Source organism: Paroedura picta, chromosome 1 (assembly GCF_049243985.1).
Source record: "Paroedura picta isolate Pp20150507F chromosome 1, Ppicta_v3.0, whole genome shotgun sequence".
Taxonomy (NCBI): domain Eukaryota; kingdom Metazoa; phylum Chordata; class Lepidosauria; order Squamata; family Gekkonidae; genus Paroedura; species Paroedura picta.
The window spans coordinates 204089502-204110656 of NC_135369.1; the positions used below are offsets into that span (position 1 = coordinate 204089502).

Genomic DNA, 21155 nt, shown 5'->3' on the forward strand with positions numbered 1-21155 from the left:
TTTCTCTTCATAATTGCCAGCCATTAAAGTTATGGAAACTTGCAAAGAAAAATGTATAACATACATACATACATACAAGCTTTACGCGAGTTGGGACCCACATACCTGAGGGACCGCCTATCGCCCTATGCCCCTCGCAGGGCTTTGCACTCTGCGGGTGAAAATCTGCTGGTCATTCCTGGTCCTAGGGAAGCATGCCTGGCCTCAACCAGGGCCAGGGCCTTTTCAGTCCTGGCCCCGACCTGGTGGAATGAGCTCCCGGGAGAGCTGCGGGAATGAGCTTTCAACGTTCTGCAGGGCCTGCAAAACGGAGCTCTTCCGCCAGGTTTATGGTTGAGGCTGGGGCTGATAATATAGATCTACGCCCCCCCCCCCCCGGGATCTGGGATTTGGATTGGGACCTGAAGTAAAAATCATCAGGACCTCCTCTCCACCCGCCAGTAGTGGGAGGGGGGGAAGTTGAGTTGCCGATCTTCGCCATGCTGGTAATGTTGGTAATGTTATTACTGTCTTTTAATGGTGTTTTAATGGGGATTTTAGGATGCTGTAACCCGTCACGAGCCGCAAGGGAGTGGTGGGAAATAAATCTAATAACAATAACAATAAATACTTCTGGATGAATTTGCCTCCACCAGGCATTTGCTTGAGTCCGACTGACCCAACGACACCCACCGGTCCCTCCGTGACTTGAAGCAGCCTTGGGGTTTTGTCTAAATTGTCTTTCTATTTGAAGCCACTGCTGGATTATTGTGTTTAGACTGTTCTATATATTACCCCTGCAATGTTTTATGTGAGCCACCCTGAGCCATATGGGAGGGTGGTATAAAAATCTAATAAATAAATAATACAAAATAACTATACCTGTCAGCCTTTCTCCCTTGTTCAAAGCAAACCAAATGCGTTTTACCATTTCCAAGTCAACTTGATAAAGTCGGTTAAGGATTGTAGTGGAGAAGAAGAGGAAGGAAACAGATTTATTTATTTGATTTCGTGCCCTCCCAGGAAGCTGGTTATGGGCGATATACGGAAACACAATAATTAAATTAAGATAAAATTTAAAATTAGTCTTTAAAATAATAAACACAGTTTTAAAATAATCAACACAGCAACAACCCATTTACAGAGTATATGTTGATATTCTCCCAGAGGCCAGGCTGAGATCTGGGACTTCTTATATAGATAAATAAATGGGTAGATGTTAACTTTGGCCCCAACCAAAGGCCTGGCAGAAGAGCTCCGTCTTGCAGGACCTAGGGAACTATGCCAGTTCTGGCGAGGCCCAGATACATTCTGGGAGCTCATTCCACCATGTAGAGGCCAGGACGGAGAATGTCCCATCCCTGGTTGAGCCCAGACGTACCTCTTTGGGGCTAGGGACTACTAACTGGTTGGTGTTCATAGAACGACATGCTCTTCACGGAGGAATAGACAGTGAGGCGGTCTCAGATATAAAGGACCTGGACCATGGATAGCCTTATGGGTAAGTACCAATACCTTAAACTTGATCCAGACTACCTTAAACTAGATCATACTTCTACACACATTATAATTTGTTGAGAAAGCATAAAGACCAAATGTTTTAAAAACAAAATTGCTATTTCACAAAATACACAACCATTTAAAAAAAATGGTTAGGAGCTGATGAATAGGGAAGGAGATGAAATGAGTTCACTTTCCCCAGGGAAAAGATGATAAAGAAGCAGCAGCAGCAGAAAAAGAGGAAGATGAGGATGAGTTGGTTTATATATCCCACTTTCTCTACGACAGAGGTTCTCAATCTTACATGCTCGGCGACCCCAACTTCAGTGGCAGCTTCGGCGGCAGCATGCATATGGGGGTGGGCAGTGTGCACATGCGCAGGCATGCAAAACACTAGAGGCAGCATGGAGGCGGCCACTGCCATGGCTCTGCCGCCTCCGCCTGCTGTCACCACCACACACCTCCACATGCCGCTGCAGCCAGCAACCTGAGTACCCCGGGGAAGGGGCCAGGCGACCCCATATGCGGTCCCGACCCACAGGTTGAGAACCGCTGTTCTACTAGGATGAGTCTTAAAGCAGCTTCCTATCGTCTTCCCTTCCTCTCCCCACAACAGGCACCCAGTGAAATTGGTGGGGCTGAGAGAGCCCTGAGATTACTGCTTTGTGACAACAGCACTATCAGCTCACCCTTTGTGTTTGAAAAGCCTGCCTAAGCCCCTATGCTCTTTCATTATAACATGTGTAGGGAGACAGAAGCAGGAGTTATTCAAAGGAAAGGTAAATGTACACTGTGCCGGCTCAGAAGCATCTTTCCTTCCAACCGAAAACAATATCTGTAAACTCTGGAGAGGACTTGGAAGAAATGAACTCTAGAGAGAAATTCTATAGGGGTGACCCCATTAGTCTGGCGTGGCATAACCAAAAAGGGATCTGATGAGCCATGGTTGCATTATATTTCACAGCTATAGGTGACTGAAGTGATCTCCCATTTGGTAAGTAAGACAGCATAAACAGAAATAAAGGGGAAAATATGAAGTGAAAGGTCCTGAAATGCAAAACGCATATTCGGTGATTATTTCTATGCAAAACACCGAAGGACAAGATAACTGATATCATTCACAATAGCTGTAGCTGTGTCAGTTTAAGCTCTGGTTAGAACAGTAACATCTAATTGGACTATTTTTTAAATGCTACAATAACCTCTTAGTCTCTGAGTTGCCACAAAATTCTATTTCTTTCACAAGGGCCAAGAAAAATGTGTTTTACTGTGGAGTTATGACCCTTCACAATGAATACACAAGTATTACAGATTTAATTTTAAATAAATTAAGACGTAAAAGTGGGTACAGTGCCTTGCTTGAGCAGGCAAAATACCGTACCAAATTCTTGGAGGAGGTCAACAGACCATTATGGTACTTTGGAGGTACTCTGAACGGTAGGATGCTGAGAGATGCAGGGTTGTGGCAATGGCAAATTTTAGCTGTATATCAATGCCAGGCAGGATCTGTGGCTCCTACTGTGAGCTAATAAAACATTAGCCAAATTGATTTTACATCCAAACAGGTCTAAGGCGACTGCTTAAGACAGCAGAGGAAACTCAACATTGTTACTGGAATATCAGTCCAGGGAATTGCCAAAAAGGCTTTACAGTCCTCCTTATATTATCAGCAATAATAAAGGTGAGAAATAACTGGGATTTGAACTAGCGTTCTTGTGACATCATTTTTTTAATGGGTAATTTTTTTGTGCATTGAACAAAAAATAAGGGCAAGGCTTTTACAACACGCTAGAATTAAATAACCCACAAAGTGCAGACGAAGCATTAATTGGGATGCCAGGATAAGAATTTGCATGGAATAGAAGAAATCCCATTTTATCCCTATTCTCAGATTGCATGGAGACATCCAAAATGAGATTATAAACAAATAGCTAATGAGGTTGGCAAGAACAGAAGAACTGAACGATAGAACAGGAAAAGTGAATCTGAATATTATCAGCAGAAGGACCCATTAAAGCTGGTTGAGTCACACCAAATATGGTCTGTTCACACAGGAAACAAAATGTACACCGATATGCTAACCCTGCACTCGGCTGTCCGTGCTGCAGAACTGGCTCAAAGGCTTCAGCACGAGGGGATTTGGGGCCCGGGTTCCAGTACTGACTACACGAGGGCAACACTTATCCAAATTTAGGCCTGCCAACCTCCAGGCAGGAGTGGATTAAGGATTCACGGGGACCATACACCAGAGCTGGTTTAAGGATTTGTGGGGGCCTAGCAGAGTACAATTGTGATGGGAGCAGCTATACAGGGGGCAGAGGGACCTCCACACAGTGGAAAGGGGTGTCACTCCAAGTGTCCTTAAAGAAGGGAAAGAGGCGATACAGCCCTGATCTCTAGGAGGAAGACACCATGCAGGGCCCCTGAAAGCGTGGGGCCCATAGCACGTGCTATATGCATTACATGGATAAACTGGCCCTGCCTCCAGGTAGTGACTGGAGGTCTCTTGAGACTACATGATCTCCAGGATAGCCAAATTAGTTCACCTGGAAAAAAAATGGCCAATGGAAGGATGAGTCTTTGGCATTTTACCCCACTGAAGTCCCTCTCCTCCCCCGGCCTGGTGGAATGCTTTCCCTGGCAAGATCAGGATCCTTCAACCGTTCCAGAGTGTTGTGAGTGTCCTTCATAGTGCAGGGGGTTGGAATAGATGACCCATGAGGTGCCTTCCAACTCTTTTATTCTACAATTCTATGATTCTATGAAAGACAAGGAAGAGCCCATTCCAGATACAGCCTATAACTGATACTTTGGCATCTAGGAACACTACTTAATATGGTTCTAACCACCTTTGGCTTGCAGTTTTACTGGTTGAAAAACATTTAGTCACTTTAAACTCAACTGAAGCCAACGTACATTCCAAACTTAAAGGACATTTTCCAAGTGTGATTTTACATACATTATTTGTGCACCTGATAACTACTAGAATTATTCACTATAGGATATCGGAACATTTCTCAGTTCGGAAACAGAATTCTTCCACCTGACTTCCAGAATTGCTAAAACAGCCTTTGATATTCTTGTTTACTTAAGTTTTATGCCACTATTTCACATTTTGACTGCAGATTGTTCATTCCTTTTCAGTCCTTTGTCATCACCCTCTTTCCTAAGATTTCCCCTTTTCCTCCATGCCTCGCTCAACAGCTCTTGCAAGAGTGTTCTAAGCACCTTCTGAGTCACCACCTTCTGCTCCTCATCTCTGTCCTGCCACCTGTCCCCTTTTGTCTTCTCTCAGTGCGACAATGATCAGTGTGCCTCATTCGGGTCTCAAGAACATGGAAGCAGCTTCTTCACTGAGAAGATTTGCTGGAGTTATTTTTATCTAACAGATGACTTTCTCTCCTCTTCTTTTTAAAGAAGTCAAAATACTTGCCTCCAGCTTTTAAAAATAACTTAGTTTTAGGGTTCCAAACATGACACACTGTTTTGTTCTTCCCAGTAGGTCCAATTATTTAAGGCACATTAATCCATTTTAAGCGGGGATTCACTTAAAAACACGGGAGTGTTCATCTTTCCATCCCATTATGTGAATAAAGATATTTATTTTCTTGCCGTCCCTGGCAAACTGGGTTTCCTAGGTTTCTGCAATGCCTCAGGAGCTACCTATGAAAATGTGAAACCTTCCTGGAGGGACACAACCAGATTTCCTGGGAAATAAATAAATCTATTTCCTTTGGTGACTGTGAGGCCACACTCTCCTGGAGTTTTAAAATACATTTAAAGGACTATCCAACTAGATCTAGAGAACACTGGCATAATGATGGCATGGTGGCCACTTAAGTGTGATCCATAAGCTGGCCACATTCTTATTATTAGGTGGTTTCTGTAGTCTTGTGGCTCCTATGCTACCACAAATCTTCTGAAGAGAACAAAAACACGGCCATTTCTGCAAGAGGAAAATGTTCCTGGCTGCCTTCGCTTGTTTCACCCCCTCCACATGACTTTTCCAACATCCCAAGGCAGTCCAGTACCCGGGTTGTGATTTGGCCATTTTTAAATCACTGTTTTGTGAATCCATAAAATTGGATTTACCACACTAAATAGTGCGAACCACCCGTGAGCAACCAGTGAGCAACCAGGGATAAGACCAGATGGAGGTGGAAATGCATGATTGTAGCTTTGTCCTGCCCTCACTCCTGCCCTTCCTATAAATAAATGAATAAATAAATAAACAAACAAACAAACAAATAAATAAATAATAAAATTTCCTGCTCCATGTAATTCTTTTTTTAAATGGTGCGGTCCATGTTGCAGCGCAACTGCAAACCTACATTATCCAAGGTGAAATAAAATCTTTAAAGTGTCCACGGTCTTCTTGGGATCAGGCAGGCAAAATACAGCCCCGTTTCTGTTTTCCGGTGGTGGGACCGGGGGGGGGGGTGATCTGGCATCTTCCTCCCGATCATATGGGGGTCTGAGCAACTTGATTTAAAGCCAACTATTAGCACAAATTGTTATCTTGGGCTCCAGGGACAATGTTCATAGTCACCTTTTTAAAACGTCCTAAAATTAAACCTCCCAATCCAACCACCTCAGCCAACTTCAGTCTGGCTTGCAAGACTGGTTGTCAGTCAGGAACATATGCCCAGCCAAGGAAGGAAAATAGAAGGCCATAATGTTAGGGGTTCTTTTTTTGTAAATTACAACTAGATGTAAATAATCTCCATGGCAAGGAAGAGTAATAAGTTGTACAGATTTATTACAAACCACCTAGGTCATTAAGATCAAGATACCCAGAAGAACACATTTCTCAAAACAAAAAACAATGTATTGCTCAGTCCACAGTAGCTATGAAGGATATTTGTCAAAAACTTAAGATTCTAGTACAGTCGCCTTAGAGAGACCAACAAGATTTGTACGATGTGTTTGTGAGCCAAACCGCCTTTCATCAAATGCCTGATTTGTCAAAAACCCTATTCTGGGAGCAGGACAGACACGAAACATGTAATAGTTTCAACTTACCCTTAGCCACAGATGCAAAGCATTCTGGAGTTTTAGCATATTTTCAACTAGTTAAACTGATGGCACGGTCTGATAGAAGTATCAGAACAGCTTTTTTGTCTGAATGCAATGCTCAGTCTGACACAGTTAATAATTGGGATTTGCTGGAAATCAGGAATTCTGAACCATCTACAAAGGCACATCATATGCATTTCATATCTGACTGTCCTGAAAAGCAAAGGTCTTGACTTTGCCAGACTTCCCATAGATAATGCCTATATACTTATTGGCCACTATCAATTTAATAACAGCAGTCATAATAAAGATCAAAATAAATCCCAGGCCTGGATATGTGCATGCTACATTATTTAAATCCCTGATGTTCTTATTCATGAAGGAGGCTGTCAGATGCGGCACAGACACTTTGAGGCATCTTTCAGGCCGCAAGAGGAAGCAGAGACCTACAAGTCTTATCATGGGAGGAAACGTTCTTGCTCCTGCCATGACAGAATCAAAACGAGGTGGAAAAATACAGAACACAGCTTGTATTGTACCTTCCTGAGGAGCTTGATCCAGCCAATGATAAGCATTTTTATCACCCCACATTACAATGAGTTAAGCATGCTCTTGAATGTTTCTTGCTTAAAAAGTGTTTCTGGTGCGTCTGGATTCAGACAGAATTTTAAAATGAGGAAGTAGTTACAGATTTAGGGTTGTCTCTTGTTTTTACAAATGCTAATATGTGTGGAACAATAGCATCATCTTGATTTTTAATGCCTGCATGCATTAGAACTGGAATTTTTAGCAAATTTCAAAATATCCCAAGTTAAAAAAAAAAAAACTGAATTTCAGTCTCTGAAGAATAATTTGCCCCCAAATTTGATTTCTAAAACAAGTTTTAATTTGCTAAATCAATAGTAAGTGTCAAATTTATTAATTCCACTGCATATAATCTATCAGATATAAAGAGCCATGATATGTCTGCTGCTGTCAAATATGTATGTATGTATGTTTGTATGTATGTGTGTATGTATGTATTTACCACCACTACCAGACAGCTTATGGCGGGTCACAAAACATAGAAGAAGAAGAGGAAGAAGAAGAAGAAGAAGAAGAAGAAGAAGAGGAAGAGGAAGAGGAAGAAGAAGAAGAAGAGGAAGAGGAAGAAGAAGAAGAAGAAGAAGAAGAAGAGTTGGTTCTTATATGCTGCTTTTCTCTCTTTTAAAAATATTATTTTAAAAATAAGAGTTATATGCCGCTTTTTTCTACCCAAAGGAGTCTCAAAGCGGCTTACAGTCGCCTTCCCTTTCCTCTCCCCACAACAGACACCCTGTGAGGTGGGTGAGGCTGAGAGAGCCCTGATATTACTGCTTGGTCAGAACAGTTTTATCAGTGCTGTGGCAAGCCCAAGGACATCCAGCTGGTTGCATGTGGGGGAGTGCCGAATCAAACCTGGCTCACCAGATTAGAAATCCACACTCCTAACCACTACACCAACATAATAAAATCCTTGATAAAGCCCAATGCTAAAACCCAGTGCAACCCATTAAAAACCCAGCAGTAGCAATAAAAACCTCTTCCTTCACCCTCCAGTGAAGGAGGGTGAATGTACACTGTAGAGTGGAAACATTGTTGGGGGGGGGGGAGATCGTGGATGAGTTTTATTTTTATTCAGCTTTATGTACTTAACAGGAGCTGGTACAAGAAGTGAAAAACGGTCGTTCTAGAAATCACCGGAAAGTCTTATGATAAAACCACAGAGTTTCTGTCAATTCCTAGAGTTACCTTTGTCCTTTACCATATAAACTTCCAGTAATTGCAAGAGGATGCTCACTCTTCTGCAATTTTTCTCCTGCCACTCTTCAGAGCAGTGGGGGGCAACAGGACTGGATGGCAGGCGATCCCTGTTCTCACCAGTGGGTTGGCAGTTCTAGACCACTGTCACTACACATTAGCAGTTAAATCTTATCAAATAACCACTCCTACAACTCAGCTCCTTTCTTAACAAGGAGTATGGCCAAAGGTTAGTGCATTTATCATTCCACTAATTAAAATCAGTCACATTCAGTAAATATTTGCAGCATAATAATAATTTGAAATGATGCCAACAGAGGTATTGGCTGGCCATTTTAGCTGTACGCCAAAAAAACAGCGTTTTTGTATTTGTGGTGCACAAGCTCTGGAGGATCTACCCCACTACATATTTGACTGCTTATTTTATGCTCAACTCAGGGCCAAATTCCTCAATGAAATCTTAAGGGGCTCTAACCTCCCCTCTCTTGTTGAAAAGACAATCTATCTTTTATCTGGCCAGGTTGATAAAGTAACATATAAAACCGCTGTTTTTGCTTTGGCTGCAGGGAAAATAAGGGCCAACGTTATTACCGTTAAAGCAGGCTCTTAATACTCTTGCACTCTGTAGTGTAGTATGCTGTTTCAGTTCTTTGGTCTTAAATTTTATATTTTTATACAGTTCTTTTTATTCTATTTTACTGTTCATAAATTTGTATCTTATATTTTGTAAAGGCCTATGGCTGTATACAAATAAATGTATCACTCACTCAGTAAATATTTGCATCGAGCTTCAGAGAATTTGTTTTCAAAACTTAAAATTAACTTTTTTTGAGAATTTAAGAGAGGGATTTCAGTTCTAATTTATAGTGCCTCGTGTTTACTGAGGAACGAATAGCCTGACATCCTCACGCTGGGGTGTCTTTTGGGTTTTAAATGTATAACAGATCTTGTCTTTTTGTCTAGGCTGGAGTTAGAAAGGGGCTGAGTGCTTGTTCATTAGCAAGTTCACTTTATCACCTCTGACTCTCCTCAGAACTAAAAAAAAAAAAAAAACCCTAGAGAAAATCAGCCAAGAAAAAGGAGTTGCATACTATTTCATTTCACCCTGGGGCCTAGTCTGCACACAATAGATAATGCACTTTCAATGCACTTTAGAAGTAATTTTCCTGTTCTGCACAGGAAAATCCAGCTGCCAAAGCACATTGAAAGTGCATTATCCTATGTGTGCAGACTAGGCCTGGGTTTCTTATAATACTGTTCTCTATTTGTCAGTTTATCTCACCCTCCTGGACAAAACTATCCGAATACTAAAATCCCTGCTGCCTTGCTAAAGGCCCCGAATGGCTGGCCCTCCCCATGTCGAAAATCCCAATGATCTGAGTTTCAGAAAGTATGGCGGCAGGATTTGTTCCTTTGAAACGTCTGGGATCAGACATTTTGATGTCCCTATTAAGAATTAGCATATTGTTTACTCAAAAGTCAAGAAGGCCAGTTAGGAATAAATCATTACCATAGCCGTTCAGGCTGTGAGGCCTTCTTCCAGTTTTAAGTTAATATAATTTTAATGAGCACTTCAGAAAGGGGCTATGGTGCTTATGGAAAATGTCCTTAATTAAGATCAGACCTCAAATTAGGAATAACAAAAAAGGCAGTATCATTTGGTCTCAAGCTGGAACTCAAGTATTTTTTGGCATCATTACTAACTGTTAGCAGTAAGTTCTGAAAACAGATGCAAATCCTGATACGTGCCCTAAATACAAAACACATTGCACAAAAAAGCTCAGATAAAGCACATATCTATGCACTCGCACACTGATTGCAGTGCGCTGTTTCCTGCTTGTACCAGCAACAACTATATTCCATTACCAAAAATCCAGCAGCTTTTTCTTCTGCTCGCAGTTTTTAAACCCAAATTGCAAATGAGGGTATGAACCGCTCTACTCTTTTTTTTTCTCCTGTCAAGGTTTTCCTGTTTTCTTCCTCCCTCAAAAGCAGTTTTTCAATGAACGAAAGGATTATAAGATCAAAATAAGTCAACATGTTTTCTTAAAAATATCCTGGCTATTTGTTTTGGGGCATGAATCTGGAAGTGAGGGCCTAATTTTAGACCACACACATCTGAAAATCCTGGCCCAGTATTTTGGAGGCAGGAGACCGATCATGCTTCATGGCCTTTGGACAATGGTCGTAATGAACGATTCCGCTGTAGAAAGAGAAGCCCTTATTGATGGTCATGTTGTCCGTGCCAAGATGGCAAGGAATATCAGTTAAACTAAACATGGGTGTGCTGCGGTAGGCATGTTAGATAAAGAGTCCAATTTTTAGAAAGTGCCTCCTGTTCTAATGCAACACAAACAGCAGAGGAGAGATTAAGCCCCTGATGGCCAAAAAAAGAGTTTTGTAGCATGTGGCAAGAGACAGGAAAGTTTGCAGAGTGATGAAATCCTACTTTCTGCCCAGAGGAAGCTCCTAAACCCCTTTGATGTTGGCTGCAAAAATGGCACCGAGGGGCTAGACAAGACGCTACAGCGCACATTCGTCTACTACCACCCAAAATTATCTCCTCTACTTCTATTTCTTCCTCCAGAACGTCCACTCCAAGTTTTTTAATGGCCGTGGAAGGGTTTCCCAAATGGACAGGCGTTAATAATTTTAAAATAATTTTTAAAAATTTGTTAAACATTTATTGGATTATATGACCATATATGGCCATGTCGACCGGCTCTTCCCTCCCAAAATGGCCAATGATAGGCCTGGAGGGGGTGAGAAGGGGAGGGGTACCACAGCTCTGCTCTTCAACCATATTCTGCATGATCAGGCCTCTTCTGGGGTTTCTCAAAGCCTGAAGAACATTTCAGGGGTTTCTCAATGGCAAAGTTGAGAAAGGCTGGTCTAGTAGGAGTGATTTTGTGCTGTGATTGTAGAGTGTTTTGCATTTCCTACCTCGGTGATGTAGGTAGGGAAACACTGAATTTTTGAATGTCCTGATACAAGTAAGGTACATGCTCTGGAGGGGGAGAAGGCAGGAGATGGGCAGCCAAACATGCATTACCACTGCTGGAAGTGCAATTGCCTACTCTGTAATGTGAAATTCCTGTTGCTTTTGGAGAGGGAGTCTGGGAAGGGTGGGGTTGAGGGAAGGGAGGGGAGGGGCTTCAGCAGGATATAATGCCACAGAGTCCACTTTACAAAGCAGCCTTTGTAGGATCCTTTATTCATGTGGTGGGAATGTCCAATAATAATGGAATTTTGGTAAATTTTAAAAATAGAGAAATTAGAAATTAGAAATTAAAATAGAAAAGAGAAATTAGAACCCTCAGTTCAATTAGATCTCCTGAATTTATTATTGAATGAAAATGAGCAACGTAAACAGAAAGCATTGGTGAACTTCCTTATTTTAGCAGCCAGAATCATAATTGCCACTAATTGGAAAAATGCAAAAAAAAATCATTTGATTAATGGTGAAATAAAATAGGGCCACTTATGATTTTAGAAAAATTAACTAATAACATCTATAACCCTCCCAATCCCATGAAAACATCACTGACTTGAGACTGTGTTATAAATATATATAATCTGATGCTGCTGCTAGTTATAGAGTGTGGTTTTTAATTATGTTATAATATTAAATTTGAACTTACATTATTGTTATTTTCTACTGTTGTTCACTGCTCTGAGTCGGCTTGCTGGGAGGGTGGTATATAAATCAAATAAATAAACAGAAACAAAGCAGCCATTTTCTCCAGGAGAACTCAATTTCTTTTATCTGGCGGTAAGTTGTAATTCTGGGAGATCTTAAGGATTCATCTGGAAGTTGGCAACTACAGCAGGAGGCCTCCAGAGGACACTATATAGCAAGCTTCAGAATGGTTCAGAGCCACTGAGATTTTCCTGCCTCTTATGCCCCTATATTTTTTTTAAAACTTTGCAAAGTGCTTTACAGTTCTCTGCATTTGCTGTCAGACCAGTCCTGGGGGGAGCTCAGTGTTGCTATTTCCTACCAGAGCTGGGCTGATTCTGCACTTACTTTCTTCCCTGCCGTCGATCCTGCTGAATTCAGATCGATTTGAACTTAAGTCTTTGTGCTTTGTCCCTCCCCCCACACACACACACACTTGAAACAGAAACCCTTCTGCGCTTGAGCATGAGGCTGCTCACCTCTTTCCTTTCCTAAAGGAGTGAGCGAGAGAGAGGGCGGGTGGGCGGAACGAGACGAGCCACCAGCAGCCTCTCAGTGAATGAGGCAAATCTCTGCTGAGAAAATTCTGTGATTCTGGAGCACAGTCACCTTAAACCTTAAAAAAAAAATCTTGAGAGGAAAATGTTGCAACCAGGAACTAGGAAGTCTTTGAACTGGCGCCCAGCCAATCAGGGACAGACTGCTTCTCTACCTCAGCGGGGAGGACAATTATTCCGGCAAACCACAGATCTACACTTTAATACTGGGAGCTCTCAAAGCGGCTCGATCTCTGCTCTTGGGTATCGTGGGGGAAAGGTAGGGTCACCAGGGCTCAATTAGATTGGTTGCAGATGGAAAATTTAAATGGCCCAAAATCAAAATGGAAATCGCATTCAGTTAGATGGCAGGGATTTAATCAACCTGGAATAAAAGCTCTGCGCAGAATCAGCCCTGGTTTACATAAATGCTGATGGATCAGATTGCTATCCTAAGCGCACTTAATGTGCAGGCAACGATTTATTCTGGCATCAATGGGACCCACTTCCACATATCATTTGCAATCCTAACTACGTCTACTCACAAGGAAGTGCCAATGAAAGCAGTGGCACATACTTTCAAGCATTGAGTTGCCAATATACTAAATTACTGCAGTAAGCTAAAGAGACCACAGGAGATTGAGTGGGCTAAACAACGATTATTCTCCCTTTGAAAATCATAATATCATCAAATCATAGATAAATACATGTGAACCCCACCTCAAAATCTCCGTATGTCTGCCCATTTGAGCACGGACGTTAGATCTGAAAAATCACATGTGCTGTTCTATCCACAGCACATAATTTCACTCATGTACCCTCAAAACATTTTAAAGAACAACTTAGCTTTTTGTTTGGGCCATTATCAGAAGGATTTCTGGCTTTTGCAAGCACACAGTCATATTCAATAGCTGGCTAATGGGCAAGAGATTGACTGCCAAAGACTGACTTTAGGTGACATCCTGGCTCCACCAAAATCAAGTGCAGAACTCTCCCTGATTTCCATGGGGCCAAAATTCTTCCATTGGTTTTAATTGCTTACAGCTCTTCAATGGACTGGATCCCATTATTTCCCCTAAACTTCCTCCTCGACAAATGTACAAGGGCTCTAATTGTCCACATGTATCTGTAAGTTCATAGTTTGTTCTCTCCCTCGCTCTCTCACACACAGAATATAGACATGTATATAAAATACATCCTATGGTTGCCAGATGTCTTTTATTTTCAAGATTCCAGTCTTACACCGGAACATCACAGCCCGACAGAACAAAGCCGGTATCTCTTATTTTGGAACCCTGATGTTCCTGCAGTTCTAAACAATACCCCCCTCCTTCATTTTACAAAATTAATATGCAGATTTAGAGCACATTGGTGGTGCACATGTAAGTCTTTGTGTTCTGAAAAGGCATCTCACTGTCACTTTTGACTCTGAAGGGTAAGAGGAAGATGTGTCTGACAACAAATTTACCCTGGCTAAAGATACAGCAGCCGTGGTAATAAGACAACTCTTTTAAAACTGGATTTTCTAGGGATCTGCCATCTACAAAAAACAATTTCCTTGCAGACTACAGTCTATAGCAGCCCTTCTCAACATTTTTTACCATTGACAAACCCCTGGGACACTCGTCAAGATTTGAGAAACACCAGAAGTGGCGTGATCCCGCAGAATATTGTTGGGAATCATAGCTGTGTACATGTCCAGCCAGGGCCCCTCCCCTTCCCACCCCCTCCAGGAGGGATGGGCAGATCGACAGAACCATATATGGTCATATCACCTGATAAATGTTTAACAAATTTTAAAAATGCATTAAAGATTAACTCCCACCCATTTGGGAAACTCTTCCAGGGCTGCCAAGAAACCCTGGTTGAGAAAGCCTGGCCTATAGTATGTTCCTACTTCTTAAGGATGGCAGAAGATGGAGAGAGACTCGAGAAGAAGCTATGAGGAGAGGGGGCAGGCTGTGAGTGGGGGCGTACGTGAAGGAAGTGATCCCTGGGCCAGCTAGCTGGCATGGCAGTGGGGCTGAGTAGCCACAACCAGGGCTGAATGTTTCTATTTTATGCAGCAGCTTAACGACACTGTGGGATGCCACCCTATGCCTAGTAAACACGTGAAATGTAAAGGGGAGAAATATCATTTCCAGTACACACATGCTAGGAAGCAATGGCCATTAGGGGCTCCTTGGCATGTATCTCCAAGTGGCTCATAGGGATCATATCACTCCACTCTTGAGTCAAGAAGCTGTTTTTGATTTTTAAAGCATAATTTGACCTACTTGATTCCTACAAACTGAGGCCCTGTTTCAGGTGCCCCCTCTCTTTGTGGTTAGTTGGGTAACAATTCAAGAGAGGGTCTTCTTCACAATGGCCCCAAAATTATGCCACCGCCCTTCCTTTGTGTTCTATATAAATGCTTACATTTTGGTCTTAATTGGGTTTATGGTAAAAAGGTAAAGGTAAAGGTATCCCCTGGTCAAGCACTGAGTCATGTCTGACCCTTGGGGTGACGCCCTCTAGTGTTTTCATGGCAGACTCAATACGGGGTAGTTTGCCAGTGCCTTCCCCAGTCATTACCGTTTATCCCCCCCAGCAGTAAGCTGGGTACTCATTTTACCGACCTCGGAAGGATGGAAGGCTGAGTCAACCTTGAGCCAGCTGCTGGGATTGAACTCCCAAGCCTCATGGGCAGAGCTTTCAGACGGCTGCCTTACCACTCTGCGCCACAAGAGGCTCTGGGTTTATGGTATATTTTTATAATACTTTGTATTTGATTTTCAGCTGCATTAGTGGCCTTGACTGGGCAGAAAGGTGGCATATAAATTTTGTACATAAATAAAATAACTATTTAGGGTTACACATTTCCCCTTCACATACTTTGGCCATTGTGACAAATATCAGTATCGGGCTGGTACACATGATTGCTTCGCAAAGTATAACATATCTGGAAGCCCAGAGGGCTAGAATTCTGAATAAATTTCAAGAGAATATGTCTCTCTCCATCTACAAACAATGCCACCTCCCCCCACCCCCCATCCCCACTATTCAGATTAAAGCACCTAACTCTATTTATCTGCCAAAGATTGTTAACTCAAGAATGGAACCCTGGAAAAACTCTTATGGCCTCTGCTAACACTACCTTCTGATATCCCCTGACTGACACAAGAGTTGTTGGCCACATATGTTCTTCCCATGTTAGTCCAATTAACATTACTCTTTTGAATTACTGCCATGATGAGAGGGTGATAGGGCCAGTTTAGGGAGTTTTGTCACCCCAAGCACCTTACGTCCATTACCTCATGGGCCCATGATACCAACAGTTAGGTTCAACAACTGGGTCCAGCCTTGGATCTGGCTGATAGCAGTGCAGGCCCAGCAAGGGATTCCCACATTGCTGACAGCTGGGAACAAGCTGAGCTTCTGTGGTATACTGGTGCCCATCTTGTTCTGCAGCCCCAAGCAAGGGAGGGGCAATGACTCAGCAGTAGAGCATCTATTTGATGTGTGCAGATGGTTCCAGGTTCAATACTCAGCACCTCCATCTAAAAGGATCAGGCAGAAGGTGATGTGACGGACATCCACCTAAGACCATGGAGAACTGCTGCCGCTCTGAATAGACAACACGGATTCAATATAAGACAGCTTCATATGTCTCAGCTGAGAAACAGCCCCAGAGGAGGGTACACAGACCAGTGGGTTGGACCCAAACTAAATCTTCCAGTGTCAGGACAGAATTTTCTTGCTTCTCTCATCCTGATGCAGCTCCACAAAATTCTACCCCTGGTGTACCCCCAAATGACGTGAAGAGGAATCGGCAGAAAAATTCCAATTTAGTCTGCTCTGGATCCAACCCAGTGACTCCTGTGCAACTAAGTTAATGTAGAAAGGGGTTGATGGCATGTTATAAGAAAATAAAGAAAGGGATGAGGTCCCGTATCATAGCCTGTTATTCTGGAAAGATGTATCTTCTCCAGATTTGATAAATGACTCCCACTTGGGCCGGATTCTTTGGTTTATGAAAGCACAGCGCAGCACGGTGCAGCACAAAACTCAACAGCCCAGCTTGTTTCTTTAGCAAAAAGAAAAGTACTAAGAGAAAAAATGGAGGAACCAACCACATCTCTAAAGGTAGAAGATGGGGGTAGGAAAGGTTGATGGTTCCCCGCATGGTTTCGGCAGGATTTCTAAGCACTTGTGCTCATAGAATAGAATAGAGATTTTATTACGGTTTGCACCAGGCATATAACAGGGGAAATTATACAATGCATCTGAGATAAAACATGGTGCTAAATTATATACATACCTACATACCTACATACATACAATTAAAAGTTACTTTAAAACTTGGGAGAACTTGTGCTCTTCTGCATGACAGGCATTCATGTCTGAATGCACATCGACAAGCAAGGGCTTCAGGGCAAGGAGCTTCCACAGCTGGTGCTGTCCCAGCTCGGCCATCCCCCCACAGGGACTGCCGGCGGCAAACCTACAAAAATAACTCCTCTGACGAATTCAAAGCTCCCGGATGTCAGTAGAGTTGAGCTAAGCAGAGAGGGTCTGCCCACTAAAGGCAATGATTTGGCCCGGGTTGAGGCCAGCAGCAGAGATTTTACAAACCTGATGTGTCCACAAAGCCATGATTCAGGGTTCCCCCAACTGGGACATGACTTTGGGTGCCTCCAGATCTCTAAAGAACATGCTGAAGACCAGAGGCCAAAAAGGCTTTTCCTGAGTTTTTGTACTGAACTTGAAAAAATGTCCCTCCACTAAGACGAGAGCAATAAAAGGGTCTTTAAAAGGTAATCAAAACCAACATGCCTCTTGGCTGCAGCTCAGCCTGTCAGGGATGCAGTGAAGTGAAGTAACATTTATACAGTCCTATGTCTGAGGTTGTGGAGGAAAGGGAGAGGGGAGGGGGGGGGAACCACTGAGACAGACGTTCACCTGGCTGGGAATCAAACAGGTGTACAGGATGAGAGTGCCTGAGACAGTAACAATAGCATGAGGATAAAGGGAGCTGATATAAGATGTGAAAGTCCTTCACGCTTTAATAATGAATCATAAAGGTTTCCTCATGTTACACATACTTCAGGCAGATAGGTCACTCACTTCCACACCTGTCTCTTTAGAGAGTTGGTTTTCTAGCAGAGCTCCCCCCGCCCTTTATTTGGATTCCCCTCATGTGACAGAATACAGAGAACGACTGTCTGTAATTGTACGCTGCATTTTATTCAGAGATGGATCACCTCGAGGACTTGTGGGTGTGCCTGTGGGAGGGGGGTGTCACTTTGTGTGCTCTATGTGACTGATATTTGTGTCGGTATTATCTTGTGTTGCTAGAAAGACTTCCTGCCCCCCCCCTTCATCGTTTCATGTAGCTGTCGCCCCATCAATTCCAGGAAGGCATTATATCCTGAAAGGACTCAGCCTCTGATAGGGATTTTAGGTACACAGAGGCTGGGCAGAGAGGTTTTTCCAAACTATCAGTTCTTGTTTTTAAAAAGCATGCCTTTAAGTCTTACACTTATTACTGTAGTCCTTTGTTGTAATGCGTAATCTGTCTTTTTAGTGTGAAACAAGCAATTTTAAGAGTGATCGCCCCCCCCCAAAAGGTGGAAAATGTTTTTATTTCCATAAAAATAAACAGAAGAAAGCATCCCTTGCTGAAAACAGAGCAGACTAAAGCCCTGAGATTTTGTGATCTCAGACACTAACACCACGAAGGCTTAGCTTATGGACCATCCTCCATCTATTTTAGACAGCCTGGAGGTGACAGTCAATATGTTGCAGTAAGTCCTACACAGCCACTGCTGGCCCTGCCTCTTGCCCTGTCTCCCTCTGAGATAGCGATTTGAGTTCAAACACGGTCTTTACCTGAGAGCCGTCTGGGCACATCGGTGATGGCAGGAAGCCCCGTGCCTCGTGTGGAGGACAGGGGAGTTGTGGAATGAATGGATGGTGAAGTCATCTGGCTCAAGTATGATGGGTAAGACTGGTCATAGGACCATGGAGGGGAGGACTGTGCTTGTCTGGGGTCTACAAACAAAAACAAAAGAGAAAAAATAATTTAAAAACGAAAAGTCTTGCAGACAGGACCAGCTGATGGAGCTAGAGCCTAGGCACCTTTAAAAATAAAGGACGAGAAGGGGTGAGATGGAAGACCCTGGGCCTCTTTTCCTTCATGACCCCATAGACCAGGGGTGGCCAAATTGTGGTTCTCCATATGTCCATGGTCTACAATTACCATGAGCCCCTACCCCTGTAGTCCATGGACACATGGGCAGTCATAATTTGGTCACCCCTGTAATAGACTGTCTTACACTGTTGCAAAATTGAAAGAAACAGTAGAGTTGGACTCCAGAGAGGTCAAAATAATATAATTGAATGAAGCAGTCCATTAGTGGAGGGGATCAACTTCCCCCTCCTGATCAGAGTTTAGGCGGCTGCATACGGATGTTCTTTTAACCTTTCATTAAATCTTCAGTGACAAAGGTTGCATATGGAGTTAATGGGAAGAGGAAGTATGTGCCAGGTGTTTTGGACATCTGATGTAAAAGTCTTTTGAACCTCAGGAAACTCGAGGGATATGGCAGGGGTAAACATAAAATGAGACAAAGGGTTTCAGAGTTCCACATATCCATTCAAGGAGGCTTTGGACCTCCTGGACCTCTTCCTCATGGGGAATTAGGCCCAGGCTGGTGCTTATCTGGTTGAAGGGTGAATCCCTGCTTCCAGATGATTTTGGCACAGCCAAGGCCTGTTCCAAATCAGACTCTGCACTGCTCCACGGCAAGGCAACGTGGATATCTCCATATCTCCACATTCCCTTTTTTGCCCCAGGCACCAGTGGGGCCTAGATCGGGGCAGGCCCGTATGGAAAGGGAAGAGTCAGGCTGTCCAAGCCCAGGGTCCTGGAGGGGGCAAAAAATGACCCAGTTGGCTCTATGGCTCTATGGGGAAGAAGAAGAAGAAGAAGAAGAAGAAGAAGAAGAAGAAGAAGAAGAAGAAGAAGAAGAAGAAGAGTTGGTTCTTATATGCTGCTTTTCTCTACCAGAAGGATTCTAAGCGGCTTACATTGGCCTTCCCTTTCCTCTCCCCACAACAGACACCGTGTGAGGGAGGGGAGGCTGAGAGAGCCCTGATATTACTGCAGTAGAAGAATTGGTTCTTATATGCCGCTTTTCTCTCCCTGAAAGAGTCTTAAAGCGGCTTACAGTCGCCTTCCCTTTCCTCTCCCCACAACAGACACCCTGTGAGGTGGGTGAGGCTGAGAGAGCCTTGATATTACTGAAGAGGAAGAAGAGTTGGTTCTTATATGCCACTTTTCTCTCCCTGAAGAAGTCTCAAAGTGGCTTACAGTCGCCTTCCCTTTCCTGTCCCCACAACAGACACCCTTTGAGGGAGGTGAGGCTGAGAGAGCTCTGATATCACTGCTCAGTCAGAACAGGAGAAGAAGAAGAGTAGGTTCTTATAGGCCGCTTTTCTCTACCCGAAGGAGTCTCATAGCAGCTTACATTCGCCTTCCCTTTCCTCTCCTGGCAAACACCCAGCAGCTGCATGGTGTGGTGTCATCAGTGCGGAAAGCGTCCTGGTTAGCTTTACTATTGCAAACCCCAACATGGCTTCTGTATGCCCCATGAAAGCAGCACCACGTGACATCTGACAGAATTAAGTCTGACAATGCAGAGAAATATGTGTTTTGCTAACTTGCAGATGAAGGCAAATAAACTACAATGAGTCTTTGCTTTCCAGCCAGCCATAGCCGTCTATCCAAGAAAACGCAGCTTAGTTCAAACATGATCTCCACCTGCAAGTTATCTGGGCACACTGGGAAGATGGCAGGTAGCTCTGTGCCTTATGTGGGCGACAGGAAAGAAATGACAGATGCTGTGCAGGAGGAAGGCTTTCATCCATCGTCTTCCCCCTGGCCTAGAGAACTTTCCAGGGGAAATAAATAAGCAACAAAGCCCACTATCTTGGAACAGCATTAAGGTAAAGGTAAAGGTATCCTCTGTGCAAGCACCGGGTCATGTCTGACCCTTGGGGTGACGCCCTCTAGCGTTTTCATGGCAGACTCAATACAGGGTGGTTTGCCAGTGCCTTCCCCAGTCATTACCGTTTACCCCCCAGCAAGCTGGGTACTCATTTTACCGACCTCGGAAGGATGGAAGGCTGAGTCAGCCTTGAGCCGGCTGCTGGGATCGAACTCCCAGCCTCATGGGCAGAGCTTTCAGACGGCTGCCTTACCACTCTGCGCCTCAAGAGGCTCTTTTTGGAACAGCATTAATGGGGATGAATTGTGCAACCTGCCGTGAGACGGCTTGTGAAAAGCAGCAGGAAACAAAACCAATAATAAATAAATAAATAAATAACTAAATAACTAAATAAATAAATAAATAAATAAATAAATAAATAAATAAATAAGGCAAATTCAAACAACAATCAATGTCTGTTTCTGAAATGGACAAACAGTGCTAAAACCTCCAAAGATCTTTTTCTCATGTGGCAATATGAAATACTGTGAAATTTTAAGGGAAAAAATTCACAAGATATTCCGGAAGTGATTTTTCCCCCCAGGAAATAAGCACAATCTAAACGTATATTGCTCATGACCTCCCCCCCCCTCCCAAGGGCTATAGATAACTGTGGACAATCAGCTGCTGCTTTGA

The 21155-nt window shown here is 43.2% G+C and overlaps 1 protein-coding gene across 8 annotated transcripts in view; it reads right to left on the reverse strand.

Moving 5' to 3' along the window:
* The window catches only part of RUNX2 (RUNX family transcription factor 2), a 317078-nt gene that overhangs the window by 87157 nt on the left and 208766 nt on the right, over positions 1-21155 (reverse strand). For 5 of the 8 annotated variants that reach the window (XM_077317537.1, XM_077317552.1, XM_077317545.1 and 2 more), the window contains one exon: positions 18361-18522. The exons of the other annotated variants lie outside the window; for them this stretch is intronic. In XM_077317537.1, coding sequence (XP_077173652.1) covers positions 18361-18522 — 162 coding nt within the window. The remainder of the gene's footprint in view (positions 1-18360; positions 18523-21155) is intronic. 8 annotated transcript variants of the gene reach the window in all.